Genomic DNA, 16,738 nt, shown 5'->3' on the forward strand with positions numbered 1-16,738 from the left:
AACTACCCTTGTTTCCTTCTCCCAGGAAATAGGAGGCTTTTTTTTTTTTTTCTTACAAAAATGTCTTGCACTGAGCCTCCCAGTTGGCAAGGGGTTTAAATCCCATGGCATCTGACTCCACTCTTTCATTTACTTTTGCCCACCAATTTACAACAATCTCCATGACACTTTCTACATTAACCCCTTCCATACTTCCGAAATCGCCAAGTTAGCTACTAACACCCATTTTACACGTGAGTAAACTGAGGTTCAGAGTGATGAACTGACTTACCAACACCACACAGCGAGTCAGTAGCAGAACCAGATTTTGAACTCATGCCAGTTTTACTCCAAAGCACCTCAGCCCCTACGTCCCTGTGTGACATGGGGGTGTGGCGTCTGTCCTCCCTGTCTCAGTTACTCCATCCGCAAAATGGTCCTCCCCTCCCTGAGACTCACCCTGAGGTCCCACTGCGCCATTTGGGAGAAGATGCTGCGCAGGGCGCCGTGATGCGTGCAGAGCTCCACTTGTCCTGGGCAGTCGAAGAGGAAGTAGTGGCCGCGGAGGGGGTCGAGCTTGGCACGCAGCCAGTCCAGGTTGGCTTCCAGGTACTCCATGCAGTAGAGCAGGCCGCCGTTGGGCCCCAGGCGCAGCGCGTCCATCACGTCGCCCAGCCCCACCAGCTCGCCCACGTCCACGGCACACTCGTACGGCAGCCCCTCGTTGGCCGGGTCCAGGTTCACCACGGCCACGCGCCGGCCCAGCGCGCGCAGGAACTCACTCATGCCCAGGCAGTACGTGGTCTTCCCTGAGCCCGGCGGGCCGATCACCGCCTGCCCGAAGGCCGTGGTCGGGGCGGCCCCCGCCATGGGCCACCCACCGCCCGGAGCAGGTCAGCTCAGAGGGAAAACGGGGCGAGCAGCCGCACCGGAGACGAGACTGAGGGCGAGGGACCCAGGACGTATACCTCGTTGGCGGCCAGCGTCACTCGCCTCAGGCAGAACAGCGGGGACAGCGTCGCCCAAGCAGAGTTAACGGGCCGGTATTAACTAGACTAACTCGACTTCCGGACAGCGTCGGAAGTGGCGGGCCAAAGAGAGGAAGTCCCGCCCTCACGGCGGGGCGTAGCTCGACGCCGAGGGGCGGGCGGCGCAGCCGCGTTTTTATTGCGGGGAATGGGTCGAATGTGGGGTCTTTGCGGGAAAATCTCTCGGAATTTCCCTGACCTTCCTTCAGACTCGAATTAGAAAAGAAAGGGAACTCCAGTAGTAACCGTCTTTATTATTCCGTGACGTCGCACACCCAAGCCACTTCCCGCGGACGCTCTGCTGCAGTCCCACCTAGTGAGGGTAGAGGCGGTGAAGGGCCCGCCCAAGGCCGGCTCTTCCGAGCACCACAAATCCTCTCCTCGTCCAGGTCCCTTTCCCCCTCTTTGTGGCCTTCGTCGGGACACCTTCAGAGTCCCCAAGGAAGGCTGTGCTGATAGCCTCACTCAATCCAGCTTTTCAAGGTTCTGCAGACGGCAAAGGGCAAGCCCAGAGACTAGGGTTAGAGACCAAAGACAATCGGTCGTTACCCCTAGTATCCAAGGGGAGGGGAAGGGAGGGGGCTTTTTGTAAAAATGCCTGAGGTAGAGAACCGGCAGGCAGGCAGGCTCAGAGCAAAGCACCCTGAACCAGCCACGAAGACTGCTGCTCCCAGACTCCTTTCTGCTTCAGTGGTAGATGAGGCCGGGGCATTGGGTTCTTATGTAGCTATGAGTGATTCTGACCAACGAAGCCCCCAACCTGGTCAGTCAGGCAATGAGGGGCTGTCTGAAGTACAACTGGAACCCCTCACAAAGGCCATGTCTGTCCGAAACTTCATGCTGGTGGGTGGCTGGCGGCGGAGCAGTGACTCCATCTGGTCCTGGGGTAGAGGCTCATCATAGATGGTGGAGATGAGCCCCAGGCCATTTCTACGGGGCCTCTTCAGTTGCCCAAATGGCTGTAGCTTCTCTCCATGGTACCTGGATAAAAACGGGCCCTCAGTGAGAAGGCTGCTCTCAAGTTCCAGTTACAGGGGTTGAGAGAAGACGGGGAAGTAGCTACTACATCTGGTTTGTCCAAAGACAGAGGCTTTAAATATGGGTCTTTGCTCTCCAGCCCTCTTATCTAGCCATTGACAGTGCCAGCAAGAAGGGACCTCAGATAAAATTTTCATTCTGTCACTACAGACTTCCTAATAGTAACCATCAAGTCCAAACTCCTCCAACAAAGGGTATGAATGATCTTGTTAAGCCTTAGGGCTCAGTCTTTAAAAAAAAAAAAAAGATTTACTTTATTTATTTATTTATTTATTTTTGAGACAGGGTCTCACTATGTCACCCAGGCTGGATTGTAATGGCGTGATCTCAGCTCACTGCAACCTCCACCTCCTGGGTTCAAGTGATTCTTCTGCCTCCAGAGTAGCTGGGACTACAGGTGCATGCCACTATGCCCAGCTAATTTTTTTTTTTTTTTTTTTTTGAGACGGAGTCTCCCTCTGTCGCTCAGGCTGGAGTGCAGTGGCCAGATCTCAACTCACTGCAAGCTCCGCCTCCCGGGTTTACGCCATTCTGCTGCCTCAGCCTGCCGAGTAGCTGGGACTACAGGCGCCCACCACCTCACCCGGCTAGTTATTTGTATTTTTTTTCAGTAGAGACGGGTTTCACCGTATTAGCCAGGATGGTCTCGATCTCCGACCTCGTGATCCGCCCGTCTCAGCCTCCCAAAGTGCTGGGGATTACAGGCTTGAGCCACCGCGCCCGGGATTTTTTTTTTTTTTTTTTTTTTTTTTTTGCGATAGAGTCTTCCTCTGTTGCCTAGGCTAGAGTGCAGTGGTGCGATCTCGGCTCACTGCAACCTCAGCCTCCTGGGTTCAAGTGACTCTCCTGCCTCAGCCTCCCGAGTAGCTGGGATTACAGGTGCCCACTACCGTGCCCAGCTAATTTTTTGTATTTTTAGTAGAGACAGGATTTCACCATCTTAACCAGGCTGGTCTCAAACTCCTGATCTCATGATCCACCCGCCTCAGCATCCCAAAGTGCTGGGATAAGAGGCGTGAGCCACCACACCCGGCTAATTTTTGTATTTTTAGTAGACTGGGTTTCACCATGTTGGCCAGGCTGGTCTCCAACTCCTCACCTCAAATGATCCGCCCACCTCAGCCTCCCCAAAGTGTTATGATTACAGGTGTGAGCCACCACGCCCGGGCTTTTTTTTTTTTTTTTTAATTAAATAGAGACAGTCTCACATGTTGCCCAGGCTGGTTTCAAACTGGGCTCAAGGAATCCTACTACTTCAGCCTCCCAAAGTGTTAGGATTACAGGCTTGAGCCACCGCACCTGGCCCAGATTCAATTTTCCCTCTTAACTCTGTTTTGAAGTTCATCCTGCAAGAGTACTCAGCACCCATGCCAAAACCAGTGGGAAGAGGGAAACCAGGGCATAGCTGAAAGGCTTGGGCCCCCAGGGAAGTCCCTCAGCCACACTTACCCCAATCCACGCTTGCATCTGGGGTGTTGGCCATCACCATCCAGGGCCTCAGGCACCCCTGAACACCTGCTGCCCAGGCCCTGGCCCTCAGCCCAGCCCTGCCGCTCCATCACCTTCCGCCCAATGCCCTGCAGAGTGAAGGGATAAGATTCAAGAAATAGGACTCCTGCTGGGAGCAGGCTGAATGGGGATGGGAGAAGGAAAAGAGAGGGGTCCATGGGGTGGGCACAGTGCTCACTCACCTTGGTGTGGCGCTCAAAGGTGCCCACCTGGCGTTCGATCACAGAGCCGTCTTCCTGCCCATCTCGGAGTCTCTGTTCCAGACGCATTTGGAGAGAGTCTCGGGCATCCTTGTCTCCACCATCTGAGGAACCAGAGCTCAGTTTATGGAAGCGTCCCTCTCAAAGAAGGGGGAAGAATCAGGTTTCTAGGTCCCCCTCATAAGATTGACTTATTCATTTAATGGTGTTCTGTATCTCTCTCAGAGTGCGAGCTCCCCAAAAGTAGGAACCATGGTTCTCCCCAATCACACAGATGAGAAGATTGTGGTGCAGAAAAGTAACAGAGTCAACGAATGACAGAGAGAGGATTAGAACCCAGGTCTTCTCCCCTCCCCCACTTGGCTATTTCCCCCACCCAGGTCATTTTCTCTTCTAAAATCTAAACCCTTAATAGAGCCTGAGTTCCTCACCAGCCACCTACCAGGGCCTGACCATCAGACCCAGAGCCCCTGAGGACTATCTGTCCCTCGTCCTCCTCCAAGAAAGGAAGAAGGCTCTGTCCAAAACTAGCACTTAATGTACACAACCAAAGATGTTTTAAGAGGAATGCTCTCAGTGGGCTACCCCAAGGGAATGGTTCCCTGTCTCAGCCTTTGCTAGCTCTGGAAAAGTGTCACTGCAAGGCCAGGGCACCCGTTTCACCTCCCAGTATTGCCATTCCTTGCCCAGTACCTCTGTCATAGTACACGCTCACGTCCACATCCCAGTCATCAGCTGTCTGTTCATCAAAATCTGCAGGGATAGAAAAGCATCCAACAGAGTGCAATAAGGACTTTCAGTTCTATTGAGAGGTAAACCTAGAGTTGTTTGGCTTTTTTTTTGAGACAGAGTCTCGTTCTGTCGCCAGGCTGGAGTGCAGTGGCGTGATCTTGGCTCACTGCAACCTCTGCCTCCCGGGTTCAAGCGATTCTCCTGCCTCAGCCTCCCAAGTAGCTGGGACTACAGGTGCACGCTACCACACCCAGCTAATTTTTTAATTTTTCGTAGAGACAGGGTTTCACCATGTTGGCCAGGATGGTCTCGATCTTTTGATCTTGTGATCTGCCCAACTCAGCCTCCCAAAGTGCTGGGATTACAGGCGTGAGCCACCGTGCCCAGCGGGGCATTTGTTTATTTTAGAGAAGGTCTCACTCTGTCCCCCAGGCTGGAATAAAGTGGTGGGTTCATAGCTCACTGCAACCTTGAACTCCTGGGCTCAAGTGATCCTCCTGCCTCAGTCTCTTGAGTAGTTCGGACTATAGGCATGAGCCACTGCACCCAGTTTGTTTGTTATTTTAAGATCCTTCCTCTGGGAGGGTTATTCAGAACTTGCAGGGGGCGGGGGGAGCATTTTCTCTCCATCTCACTGATCCCCACTCTTAAAAAGGATGATTGGTCTCTCATATACAATAAAGGTCAGCCTGTTCCCTAGCCTTTTGTTTGGGCTCACCACTAGGGAATTTACTGTGCAGAACAGAGAACCCCAAGAGAATGCAGCAGGGGTCACCCCTGCCTTTGCCTGGGTACCAGCATTACCTCCTTCTTCCTCCTGCCAGAACTGGGCATCGGTATAAAACACCAGGCCAGAGCCACCCTTCTCCCACTTGAGCTCAATCTCCTCCTCAAAGAGCTGTTCAGTGGTCCGCTCCTGCCCGGTCACGTCCTCATGCAGCGCTTCATGCCGTTCCCATTCCTCACCCCGGTCATCGTCCTAAAAGGCAGGGAGAGGTGATCTGCCTGAGCTTCCTGACCTCATGCCCAGAGGGAGGGAAGCTCAGGGCACAGGAGGCACGTGTGGCAAGCCTCAGCCCCATTCCTTCGAATTTCTCCAAGAAGCAGCACATATTTGGCCCCCGACCAACACATGTCTCTAGCCCCTGATAATTCTCAACATAGTTTGCTCCTGTCCCCACAAGCCTCACTCACCTCTGTGCTTTTGGCCATGTCTTTCCCTGCCTGAAATACCCACTTTCCTCTCCCACACCCTTCTCTTCTCCACTTGGTTAAATCCTCCTCGTCCCTCAAGTCCTACAGCCTACATGAAGCCCCCCGAACTTAGGCCCACAGCTCTCGCACCAGTCTCTGAACTCTCAATGCTAATCAGTACACACTGGTTAGGCCTTTTTATGTGACATCACAAAGAAAGAATGGACAAGAACGCTTATTGTCTCTGGTGTGTCAGGCCCTTCCCATAGCTTAGCTCCTTTAATCATCACAACAACCCTGTGAGATAAGTACCATTATTCCCATTCTACAGATGACAAAACCTAGGTTCGGAGGAGTAAAACGTTATTTGTTCAAAAGAGTACGCTGAGGGAGCAGACGAGCCAGTAATGCAAACCCGGGTGGCCACATCCAGTTGCAGTATCTCCAGATGCTGGTTCTTTCTCTTCAGGGAGATTTTAGGCTCTTTGAGGGCAGGAAATGGGTCTTAGAATGCCTTCGGAATCCTACACTAGCCCTTGGCTTGACTGGATTTGTGGAATGACAGAATGATTCCTGGCTTGAAACCCTGCAGGCCTTCAAGTACTGAAGAAAAGTCAGGATGGGGCCAGACACAGTGGCTCACGCCTGTAATCCCAGCACTTTGGGAGGCCAAGGTGGGAGGATCCCTTGAGCTCAGGGGTTCAAGACCAGTTTAGGCAACAAGACAAAACCCTATCTCTACTAAAAATACAAAAATTAGCCAAGTGTGGTGATGTGTGAGTGTAGTCCTAGCTACTGGGGAAGCTGAGGTGAGAGGATGGCTTGAGCCCAGGGAGTTGAAGGCTGCAGAGAGCCGAGATTGCACCACTGCACTCCAGCCAGGGCAACAGAACCACAGCCTGCTTCAAAAAAAAAAAAAAAAAAGGAAGGAAGGAAGGAGAGAGAAGAGGGGAGGGAGGGGAAGTCAGGATAGTCAGGATGGTACCACACTAAGGATGTGGTCCAGATATCTTAGCAATTTTGGCTGGGAGCTTTTTTGTTTGTTTGTTTTTTTGAGACGGAGTCTCGCTCTGTCGCCCAGGCTGGAGTGCAGTGGCCGGATCTCAGCTCACTGCAAGCTCCGCCTCGCGGGTTTACGCCATTCTCCTGCCTCAGCCTCCTGAGTAGCTGGGACTACAGGCGCCTGCCACCTCGCCTGGCTAGATTTTTGTATTTTTTTAGTAGAGACGGGGTTTCACCGTGTTAGCCAGGATGGTCTCGATCTCCTGACCTCGTGATCCACCCATCTCGGCCTCCCAAAGTGCTAGGATTACAGGCGTGAGCCACCACACCCAGCTGGCTGGAAGCTTTGAAACATGGGTGAATTACTTTTTACCCAGGGTATACATTTTTTAAAAACTTTTCCCAACAAATCACACCTTACTGATTTTTTTTTTTTTGAGACGGAGTCTTGCTTTGTCGCCCAGGCTGGGGTGCAGTGGCCGGATCTCAGCTCACTGCAAGCTCTGCCTCCCGGGTTTACACCATTCTCCTGCCTCAGCCTCCTGAGTAACTGGGACTACAGGCGCCCGCCACCTCACCCGGCTAGTTTTTTGTATTTTTTAGTAGAGACGGGGTTTCACTGTGTTAGCCAGGATGGTCTCGATCTCCTGACCTCGTGATCCGCCCGTCTGGGCCTCCCAAAGTGCTGGGATTACAGGCTTGAGCCACCGCGCCCGGCCCACCTTACTGATTTTATGGATGTGCAACCAAGTCTGGGGAAAGGAACCAAAGAAATGTCTATGTCACTAATAAAGTGAGAGTAGAGGCTACTGTTCAATCTGCTGCCTCGAGGTCCGAAAATAGAGATGACTGCTCAGTCACATCATGACAGCACGCAGAGGTTAGGGAAGAAGCAAGAACTGGGCTCACATCCTAGCTCGACCTCTATTTCCTGAGATGATCTTAGACAAGTCACTGCACATGTCTTGGTCAGCACATTTTCATCTCTGAAAATGAATTCGCCTTATCTGGTCTTTCACAGGGAAATTTTTTTTTTTTTTCTCAGCTCACTGCAACCCTCGCCTCCCGGGTTCAAACGATTCCATGCCCAGCTGGAAATAATTTTTAAAAGAGAAAAAATGGGCCTGGCGCAGTGGGTCATGCCTGTAATCCCAGCACTTTGGGAGGCCAAGGCAGGCGGGTCACGAGGTCAGGAGATTGAGACTCTCCTGGTTAACACGGTGAAACCCCGCCTCTACTAAAAATACAAAAACAAAAACTAGCCGGGCTTGGTGGCACAAGCCTATAGTCCCAGCTTACTCGGGAGGCTGAGGCAGGAGAATCACTTAAACCCCAGAAGGTGGAGGTTGCAGTGAGCCGAGATCGCACCACTTCACTCCAGCCTGGGTGACACAGTGAGACTCAGTCTCAAAAAAAAAGAAAAAATGAATAAAAAGGAACCATCCTGGCTGGGCGCGGTGGCTCACACCTATAATCCCAGCACTTTGGGAGGCTGAGGCAGGCAGATCACGAGGTCAGGAGATCGAGACCATCCTGGCTGACACGGTGAAACCCCGTCTCTACTAAAAATACAAAAAATTAGCCAGGCGTGGTGGCGGGCGCCTGTAGTCCCAGCTACTCGGGAGGCTGAGGCAGGAGAATGGCGTGAACCCAGGAGGCGGAGTTTGCAGTGAGCTGAGATCCCACCACTGCACTCCAGCCTGGACAACAGAGCGAGGTTCCATATCAAAAAAAAAAAAAAAAGAACCATCCTTATATATCCCTTCCAAGGGAGTGAAAAATAAGACCCACTTCCGAATATTCTGGTAAAAGCTCTGAACCATCTCCCTAGAGAAATACAGAAACACAGCCGGGCGCGGTGGCTCAAGCCTGTAATCCCAGCACTTTGGGAGGCTGAGACGGGCGGATCACGAGGTCAGGAGATCGAGACCATCCTGGCTAACACGGTGAAACCCCGTCTCTACTAAAAATACGAAAAACTAGCCGGGCGAGGTGGCGGGCGCCTGTAGTCCCAGCTACTCTGGAGGCTGAGGCAGGAGAATGGCGTAAACCCGGGAGGCGGAGCTTGCAGTGAGCTGAGATCACACCAGTGCACTCCAGCCTGGGCGACAGAGCGAGACTCCGTCTCAAAAAAAAAAAAAAGAAATACAGAAACACACATGCAAATGTAGTTTTACATTCCTTCTCAGACTCCTTGGAACCCTCCTGAGGACCCCAGGGTAAGAACCCTTGTAACAGGCCAGGCACAGTGGCTCACGCCTGTAATCCCAGCACTTTGGGAGGCCAAGGTGGGTGGATCACGAGGTCAGGAGATTTAGACCTTCCTGGCTAACATGGTGAAACCTCGTCTCTACTAAAAATATTTAAAAAATTAACCGGGCGTGGTGGCGGGCGCCTGTAGTCCCAGCTACTCGGGAGGCTGAGGCAGGAAAATGGCTTGAACCCGGGAGGCGGAGCTTGCAGTGAGCAGAGACTGCACCACGACCGCACCCTTGTAATGGACAATTGAAAAGTGGTATTATTAATGCCTTTGGCCTCTTTCAGCTGCCAGCAGAACAGGGTAGCACACTGTACTCACGTCATCTGAGTGAGACTCTTCTTCCTCTTCCTTCCTTGCTTCTTCCTCAGGCTCTCCACAGGGGCTGGCTGGTGTATCTGCCAGGCAGGTTCCCTGGGGTATTTCCTCACCCTCTGCTGTATACACAAGCTCTTCCTGCTCCACAGTCTCTGCGTCCTCATACTCAAAAGGCACATTGCCGTAGCGCCGGGAGGAACCTGTCTTGGGGAACTGGAGCTGCAGCTGGGTGATGATCCGAGGGGGTAGGCGGCAGGCCCGGATCAACTCCAGAAAAACCCGCAGGGGAGTCCCCACATTCCCACTGGGCATCAGCACTGGTGGGTTCAGCTCTGGCAGTTGCTTCAGGTCAGCCAGGGTGAAGGCTTCATTCTCAGCTTTCCGACTCTGCATTTCCTTCCGGGTCTTGAAGGGAAAGGAGCCCAAACCTTGGGAAGGAGGGAGAATAGATCTTGAAACCCAGAAGCCTCCAGCAACACTTGAGCCAGAAATTGGCCAATGTTTAAATCTATTAGCCTTTCCCTAGTAAACAGACTTAGACAAAATAAAAATAAATACATCCAGGCTGACACAGTGGCTCACGGTTGTGATCCCAGCACTTTGGGAGGCTGAGGCAGGAGGATTGCTTGAACTCAGGATTTCAAGACCAGCCTGGGCAACATGGTGAGACCCTTATCTCTACAAAAAATTAAAAAATTAGCTGGGAGTGGTGGTGCACCCTGTGATCCCAGCTCCTTGGGAGGCTGAGGCAGGAGGACTACTTGAGCCTGGGAAGTGAGGCTGTAGTGAGCCGAGACTGCACCACTGCATTCCATCTCGGGTGACAGAGTACCCTGTCTCAAAAATAAATAAATAATAAAATAAATCCATTAGCCTTATGCTGTTCCTCCCTCTCAGACTTCTCCAGGTCTTTTCATCTCTCCCCAAGCAGAACTGCAGAACCACCTAGCAGTTTCATGTCATTTCTCATCACCTTGGCTGGGCATACAAGTTTCTTCCGGCTCTCGCTCCTGATGACCTTCTTTTGTTTCTTTCTTTTTTTTTTTTTTCTGAGACAGATTCTCACTCTGTCACCCAGACTGCAGTATGCAGTTGTGCGATCTCAGCTCACTGCAACCTCCGCCTCCCGGGTTCAAGTGATTCTTGTGTTTCAGCCTCCCAAGTAGCTGGGATTACAGGCATGTGCCACCATGCCTGGCTGATTTTTGTATTTCTAGTACAGACAGGGTTATGCCATGTTGTCCAGGCTGGTCCTGGCCTCAAGCAATCCACCCATCTGATGACCTTTTGATTCTCAACTGTCACCAACTCCCACCTCCTGCATGTCTTCATACCATGTGCTTCAGCCACAACAAATAATTTTTCTCCTAATTTCTTTTTTTCCTCCTCCTTCTTTTTCTTTTCTTTTTTTTTTTTTTTTTTTTGAGATGGGGTCTCGTTCTGTCACTCAGGCTGGAGTACAGTGGCACAATCTTGACTCACTGCAACCTCCACCTCCTGGGCTCAAGCGATTCCCCTACCTCAACCTCGCAAGTAGCTGGGACTACAGGCATGCGCCACCACAACCGGTTAATTTGTATTTTTGGTAGAGATGGGGTTTCACCATGTTGCCCAGGCTGGTATTGAACTCCTGAGCTCAAGAGATCCGCCCACCTGCACCTCCCAAAGTGCTGGGATTACAGGCACGAGCCACTACAACCTGGCCCACAATGAACAATTTAGCATGCCCTGAAAGTTTCACGGACTTTCAAATCTGTGTCTTTGCAAATGCCATTTACCTTGAAACCCAGAAACACCATTCTCTCCTATTAACTCCTATTTATTTTTCAAGACCCAGATGGAAAGTCGTATTTCATGATCCGTCTAGGAAGTCAGTTTCTCCCTTCTCTGTCATCTCACAGCACTTAGTGATAAACAGTATAGGCTCTGGAACAGATGCCTAGGTTTGTTGTAGCCCTGACACTAACCAACTCTGTAACCTCAGGCAAGTCACATAACTTCGCTTCCCTCAGTTTCTTCACCTATAAAATGGGAGAAACAATAGCTCCTATCTCATAGGACTGTTGTGAGGGGTAAGAAAACAAAAGGCTTAGAACAGTGCCTACTAAATACACAGAGTGCTCAGCCAATGCTAACAATTAGAATGACATCTCTGTGGCAATTACCTTTTTCCAAATCTCTTCCTTTGTGGATTCTGAGCACACACTATGTGCAACTGTTCTCTGCATACCCAGCTAGTCACACTAGGTCTAGCAATATAAGCATCTGTTGAATGTGTGAACTGGAGGGCTCTGACACTGTCCTGTTTCCCCATCAAACTGATTTCCCATAAAAGTGGGAGCTGTCCAGAGAAAAGATTGTCTCTTCATTTGCATCTTACTGAAAGGACTGGGTAGGAAGCACAGAGAGAGAGGAGGAGAGAAAGACAGTAAGAAGGTTAGAGACTGGATTTCCTTTTTTCCTTCTGTGTTAGTGCAAAATCAACCCCTTGGATAGAGAAAGGGTCTCAGAAGAGACCTAACAAAATGAAAGCTCTTCCGAATAAGCCTCTCCGGTTTATTTTTCTCCATGCATTGAACTAACTCCCTGCAAGTTGAGCCTGAAGCTGTCTAGAATACGACCTAAACTCCTAGAGTCCTAACCAGATGCCTGACTTATCCTCACCACTCTTCTGACAAGGTGCCTCTGTTCCAGGCCCGTAGGCCCAGTCTACTAACTTTCTCACTCTTACCTGATGCCTCCGTAGGTAGCCGAAGTCTGCGGATGAGACAGCGACCCGGTAGCCAAGTCCCGTGAGAATCCAGCCACCGGCGGCCCGAGTACATGCGAAGAAGCCTCTGAGCTTGAGCCAACCCCCTTACCGAGATGACGCAGCAGCAGGTGGGGGTCTGGATCGGAGTAGAGTCTCGAGTGGAGAGAGGCCGGACATCGGTGGCCGAAGTCTGGGCGAGAAGCTGGCCCCCAGCGGCTGGGTCCGTAGGAGTTAGGGCAGAGTTAGGAGCGGCCTGCGGAGGGGCCCGCTCAGGCCGATGCCGGTAGTGGAAACAGAGGAAGCCACCGCCGCGCTCTTCTCGGAACTGGCTAAAGTAGCTTCGTAAATGGGCCGAGCGCAACACGGAGGGGATACCACTCACTACCAGGTAAACTGTCGCTTCCTCCTCTGCCTCGCCGGGCACCGCCATGTTGGATTGTCACATGATCTGCTGGAACCAAGTCTCAAGTCTCGCGAAAACACCGCGAGCAACGCTCCAGCGTCTGCGTTGCGAGATTGTGAAAATTCTAACTAGTCCGTTGGTGTTGGGGTTGTGGAATCTGGAGCCGCAAGATCTGAAGTCTTCTGTATTCCTTTCCCACTGAGGGAAGCCGGCGATGATGGAAAAACTCACCTGGAAAATGGGGTCATAGAGTTCTTTCATAAAGCTCTAATGAGTACCAAATAAGAAGCCTGCGGGAAGGGTCATTTTTGAGGTATTTAATTGTGAATCTTGCACACCTAATCTCAACCTTCCTCAGTTCTGAACCTTTAGTCGTTCTTCCATTTATTTTTCCAAAATGTGTTGATGAACTCCCACAAATCGGTAAGAAAAAGATAACCCAGTAGAAAAATGTGCCACAGATACTTCACAAAAGTGGAAACACGCAGGTCCAATTTACAATGAAAGTGCTATGAGTTGCTAGAGGCTTACGTTAAAGAAAAGATGCGCAACTCAGTAATAAAGGAAATGCAGCGAGACCCACTTTGCATCCACCACGTTGGCAAACTTGAAAACCTTCGAATCGATGGCAACATGGTGGAACTGGAGCTCTCATACACTGTTGTTGGCAATGTAAGTTGATACAACCACTTTGGAAAACAGTTGACTTTATCTAGTAAAAGCGAAGTTGCTACACATCATTTGACTCAGCACTTGTAGGTAATATTTTATTCATTTTTGAGTTGGGGTCTCTGTCGCCCAGGCTGAAGTGCTGGGACCACAGATGCACCCCACTATGCCTGGCCTTTTTTTTTTCTTCTTTTTCTGAGTTGGAGTCTCGCTCTGTCACCCAGGCTGGAGTGCAGTGGTGCAATCTCAGCTCACTGCAAGCTCCCCCTCCCGGGTTCATGCCATTCTCCTGCTTCAGCTTCCCGAGTAGCTGGGACTACAGGTGCCCGCCACCACGACCGGCTAATTTTTTGTATTTTTAGTAGAGACGGGGTTTCACCGTGTTAGCCAGTATGGTCTCGATCTCCTGACCTCGTGATCCGCCTGCCTCAGCCTCCCAAAGTGCTGGAATTACAGACCTGAGCCACCGCGCCCGACCGAATTTTTAAAACTGTTTGTAGAGACGGGGTCTCACTACTTTGCCCAGGCTGGTATTGAACTCCAGTGCTCAAGCGATCCACTGGCCTCAGCTTTCCAAAGTGTTAGGATTACAGGCGTGAGCCATGGTGCCCCGCTTTTTTATTTTTTTTATTTTTGAGATGGAGTCTCACTCTGTCATCCAGGCTGGAGTGCAATGGTGCAATCACGGCTCACTGCAACCTCCGCCTCCTGGGTTCAAGCAATTCTCCTGTCTCAGCCTCCCAAGTAGCTGGGACTGCAGGTGCGTGCCACCACACCTGGCTAATTTTTGTATTTTTAGTAGAGACGGGGTTTCACCATATTGGTCAGGCTGGTCTCAAACTCCTAACCTAAGATGATCCACCCGCCTTGGCCTCCCAAAGTGCTGGGGTTACAGATGTGAGCCACCGCACCCGGCCCTCTTTGTCCATTTTCTTAATTGGGTTATTCGATTACTATTTATTCATTGATTCATAATTCAGACAAAGTCTACACATTATACTGGGTGATAGGAGGAACCTATACATTGAGAGACCTCAAACAAAAACAAAAAATAAAGGGCTGAGCACAGGGGCTCACGCCTATAATCCCAGCACTTTGGCAAGCCGGCGTAGGAAGATACCTTGAGCCTAGGAGTTTGAGACCAGCCTGGTCAAGTTGGCAAGACCCTTGTCTAAACAGAAAAGAAGTTACTGCACATGTTTATCAGAAGGCTTATTGATAATGTTAACTTTTACCCAAGCCCTGTGATCCTGGAACACTAAAGCTTAAGAAATGCCTCCCTACTGTTTTGTGTTCTGGAACACAGCATACTGCAAAAAAACATCCTTCCTCAAGTGAGTTAGATAAGACCAGTATATGCCCCTCTGGTTCACCAGTGACAAAGCCAGACACAGACTCCAAATTCCAAATCTCCTCATGAAAGCTTTGAGGAACTTCTTCTCCCCACTGATCAGTTGGAACAAACTTTGGTTAAAATTTCTCTCCTTCCCCCAGGTTCCTGAACTTTGGCTTACCCTCAGCTTGAGCCAGCACACATCTCCTCCTTAACATCCCCTCTTGAGAATAGGCTGGCTTCAGGGTAAAGCATCACCTGATCTACTGTCCCATCTTGCCACTCCTGATCATCCCACTTCCTCCCACCCAGTTCTACCCTGTTTACTCCTCTCTATGAGAGAAGAACCCTTTTTGCCTAACCCTTGAGTCACTTGCAGATATTATGGTCAGAGGGTCCTCCCTGCTGCAATATTCTTCCTCCCCCTATTGCAATAGTTCCTTTCTTCCCTTGCAATAATCCTTTCAAATAAAATCACTCTTGGTGGGGTGTGGTAACTCACACCTGTAATCTTAGCACATCAGGAGGTTGAGGTGAGAGGATCACTTGAGCCCAAGAGAGCAAGGCTACAGTGAGCCATGATTGTACCAGGCACTCCCACCGGGGCAGCAGAATGATAATCTGTCTCAAAAAAAAAAAATTATAATGGCTGGGCACAGTGGCTAATGCCTGTAATCCCAGCAATTTGGGAGGCCTAAGGCGGGTGGGATTACATACAGGCACGTAATCCCAAGTAATCTGCTGGGGTGGGCAGATCACTTGAGGTCTGGAGTTCGAGACCAGCCTGGCCAACATGGTGAAACCCCATCTCTACTAAAAATACAAAAATTAGCCAGGCATGCTGGCATGCGCCTGTAATCCCAGCTCCTCAGGGAAGCTGAGGCACGAGAATCGCTTGAACCCAGGAGGTGGAGGTTGCAGACAGCTGAGATCACACCACTACACACTCCATCCTGGGCAACAGAGCGAGACTCTGTCTCAAAAAAATAATAATAATTATAATAAAATCTCTCCTTACCAAGTCTGGATTTGTTTTTATTTCACAGTATATATGAATATTCATAGCTACAGTCCTTGTAAATGCAAAAAGCTGGCTTTTTGTGCTAATAACTTCAGGCTAAGTCAGTTAGAAAACACAGAATTGTTTTATTTATGCAAAGTTCCAAAAATGCAAACTAAAAAATATTCTTAGGGCTACATAAATAAATATGCTTTAAAATCAGAAAGAAAAGCAAATAAATGATTAACATAAAATCTAGGGTAGTCATTAACTTTGGAGGGAAATGATAGATTTAGAAAGGGACTTCAAAGTTAATGGTAATAATGACCTATGAAACAATAATAGAGTTCATTCTACTGTTATTCTTTATACTTTACACATATTTATGAATATTGTTTTTCTAGGTGAAATTTCTAGGTGAGTGATGATATGAAATTTCTAGGTGAGTGATGAGGAGATATTTGAGGTGGAACTAGTGGAAAATAGGGGTTACCTTGGAAAGTATTTAAATATTTAATATATTTATAATATATATAATATAAATATTCAATATTTAAAATGTAAAAATACTGAAAGTGAAAATAACTCATTTCAGAAAGCAATAGTTACCTTGGGATAGCAAATATACAACTATATGATGAATTTTAAAAATTGAAAAACATGGCTAGGCGTAGTGGCTCTCACTTATAATCCCATCACTTTCAGAGGCCGAGGCAGAAGGATCGCTTGAAGCCAGGAGTTGGAGACCAGCCTGGGCAACATAGTGAGACCCTGTCTCTACAAAAAATAATAAAAATAAGAAATTTAAAAAGTCTTCTAGCTGGGTGCGGTGGCTCAAGCCTGTAATCCCAGCACTTTGGGAGGCCCAGACGGGCGGATCACGAGGTCAGGAGATTGAGACCATCCTGGCTAACACGGTGAAACCCCGTCTCTACTAAAAACTACAAAAAAACTAGCCGGGCGAGGTAGTGGGCGCCTGTAGTCCCGGCTACTCGGGAGGCTGAGGCAGGAGAATGGTGTGAACCCGGGAGGCGGAGCTTGCAGTGAGTGGAGTTCGCACCACTGCACTCCAGCCTGAGCGACAGAGCCAGAGTCTGTCTCAAAAAAAAAAAAAAAAAAGTCTTCTAATGAGTGGGAAATTGTAGCTAGGACAATTATATCTAGGTTTAAACCCACATCATATCTGGATTGTATTTCTTTTTTATTTTATTACATACTTTTTTTTTTTTTTTGTCATCCAGGCTGGAGCGCATGCAGTGATGCAATCACGGCTTACTGCAACCTCCACCTGGCGGATTCAGGCCATTCTCCTGCCTCTGCTTCC

General features: G+C 49.7%; 2 protein-coding genes across 3 annotated transcripts in view; both read right to left on the bottom strand.

Annotated features, from left to right (window-relative positions):
* GPN2 (GPN-loop GTPase 2) overlaps positions 1 to 1,242 on the bottom strand; it is a 48,441-nt gene extending 47,199 nt beyond the window's left edge. For both annotated transcript variants that reach the window (XM_030941884.1, XM_010380397.2), the window contains exon 1: positions 439 to 1,242. In XM_030941884.1, coding sequence (XP_030797744.1) covers positions 439 to 849 — 411 coding nt within the window. In that variant the 5' untranslated portion in view covers positions 850 to 1,242. The remainder of the gene's footprint in view (positions 1 to 438) is intronic.
* GPATCH3 (G-patch domain containing 3) lies at positions 1,242 to 12,475 on the bottom strand. The gene is made up of 7 exons (XM_010380396.2): positions 11,989 to 12,475; positions 9,261 to 9,685; positions 5,291 to 5,465; positions 4,448 to 4,507; positions 3,737 to 3,858; positions 3,495 to 3,622; positions 1,242 to 1,988 (listed from the first exon to the last, which is right to left on the bottom strand). Exons 1-7 carry the CDS (start codon positions 12,437 to 12,439, stop codon positions 1,772 to 1,774), a joined length of 1,578 nt encoding a protein of 525 aa, XP_010378698.1. The 5' UTR covers positions 12,440 to 12,475; the 3' UTR covers positions 1,242 to 1,771.
* Between the last annotated feature and the right edge of the window lie 4,263 nt (positions 12,476 to 16,738).

The sequence above is a fragment of the Rhinopithecus roxellana genome, chromosome 12, assembly GCF_007565055.1.
Source record: "Rhinopithecus roxellana isolate Shanxi Qingling chromosome 12, ASM756505v1, whole genome shotgun sequence".
NCBI classification, from domain to species: domain Eukaryota; kingdom Metazoa; phylum Chordata; class Mammalia; order Primates; family Cercopithecidae; genus Rhinopithecus; species Rhinopithecus roxellana.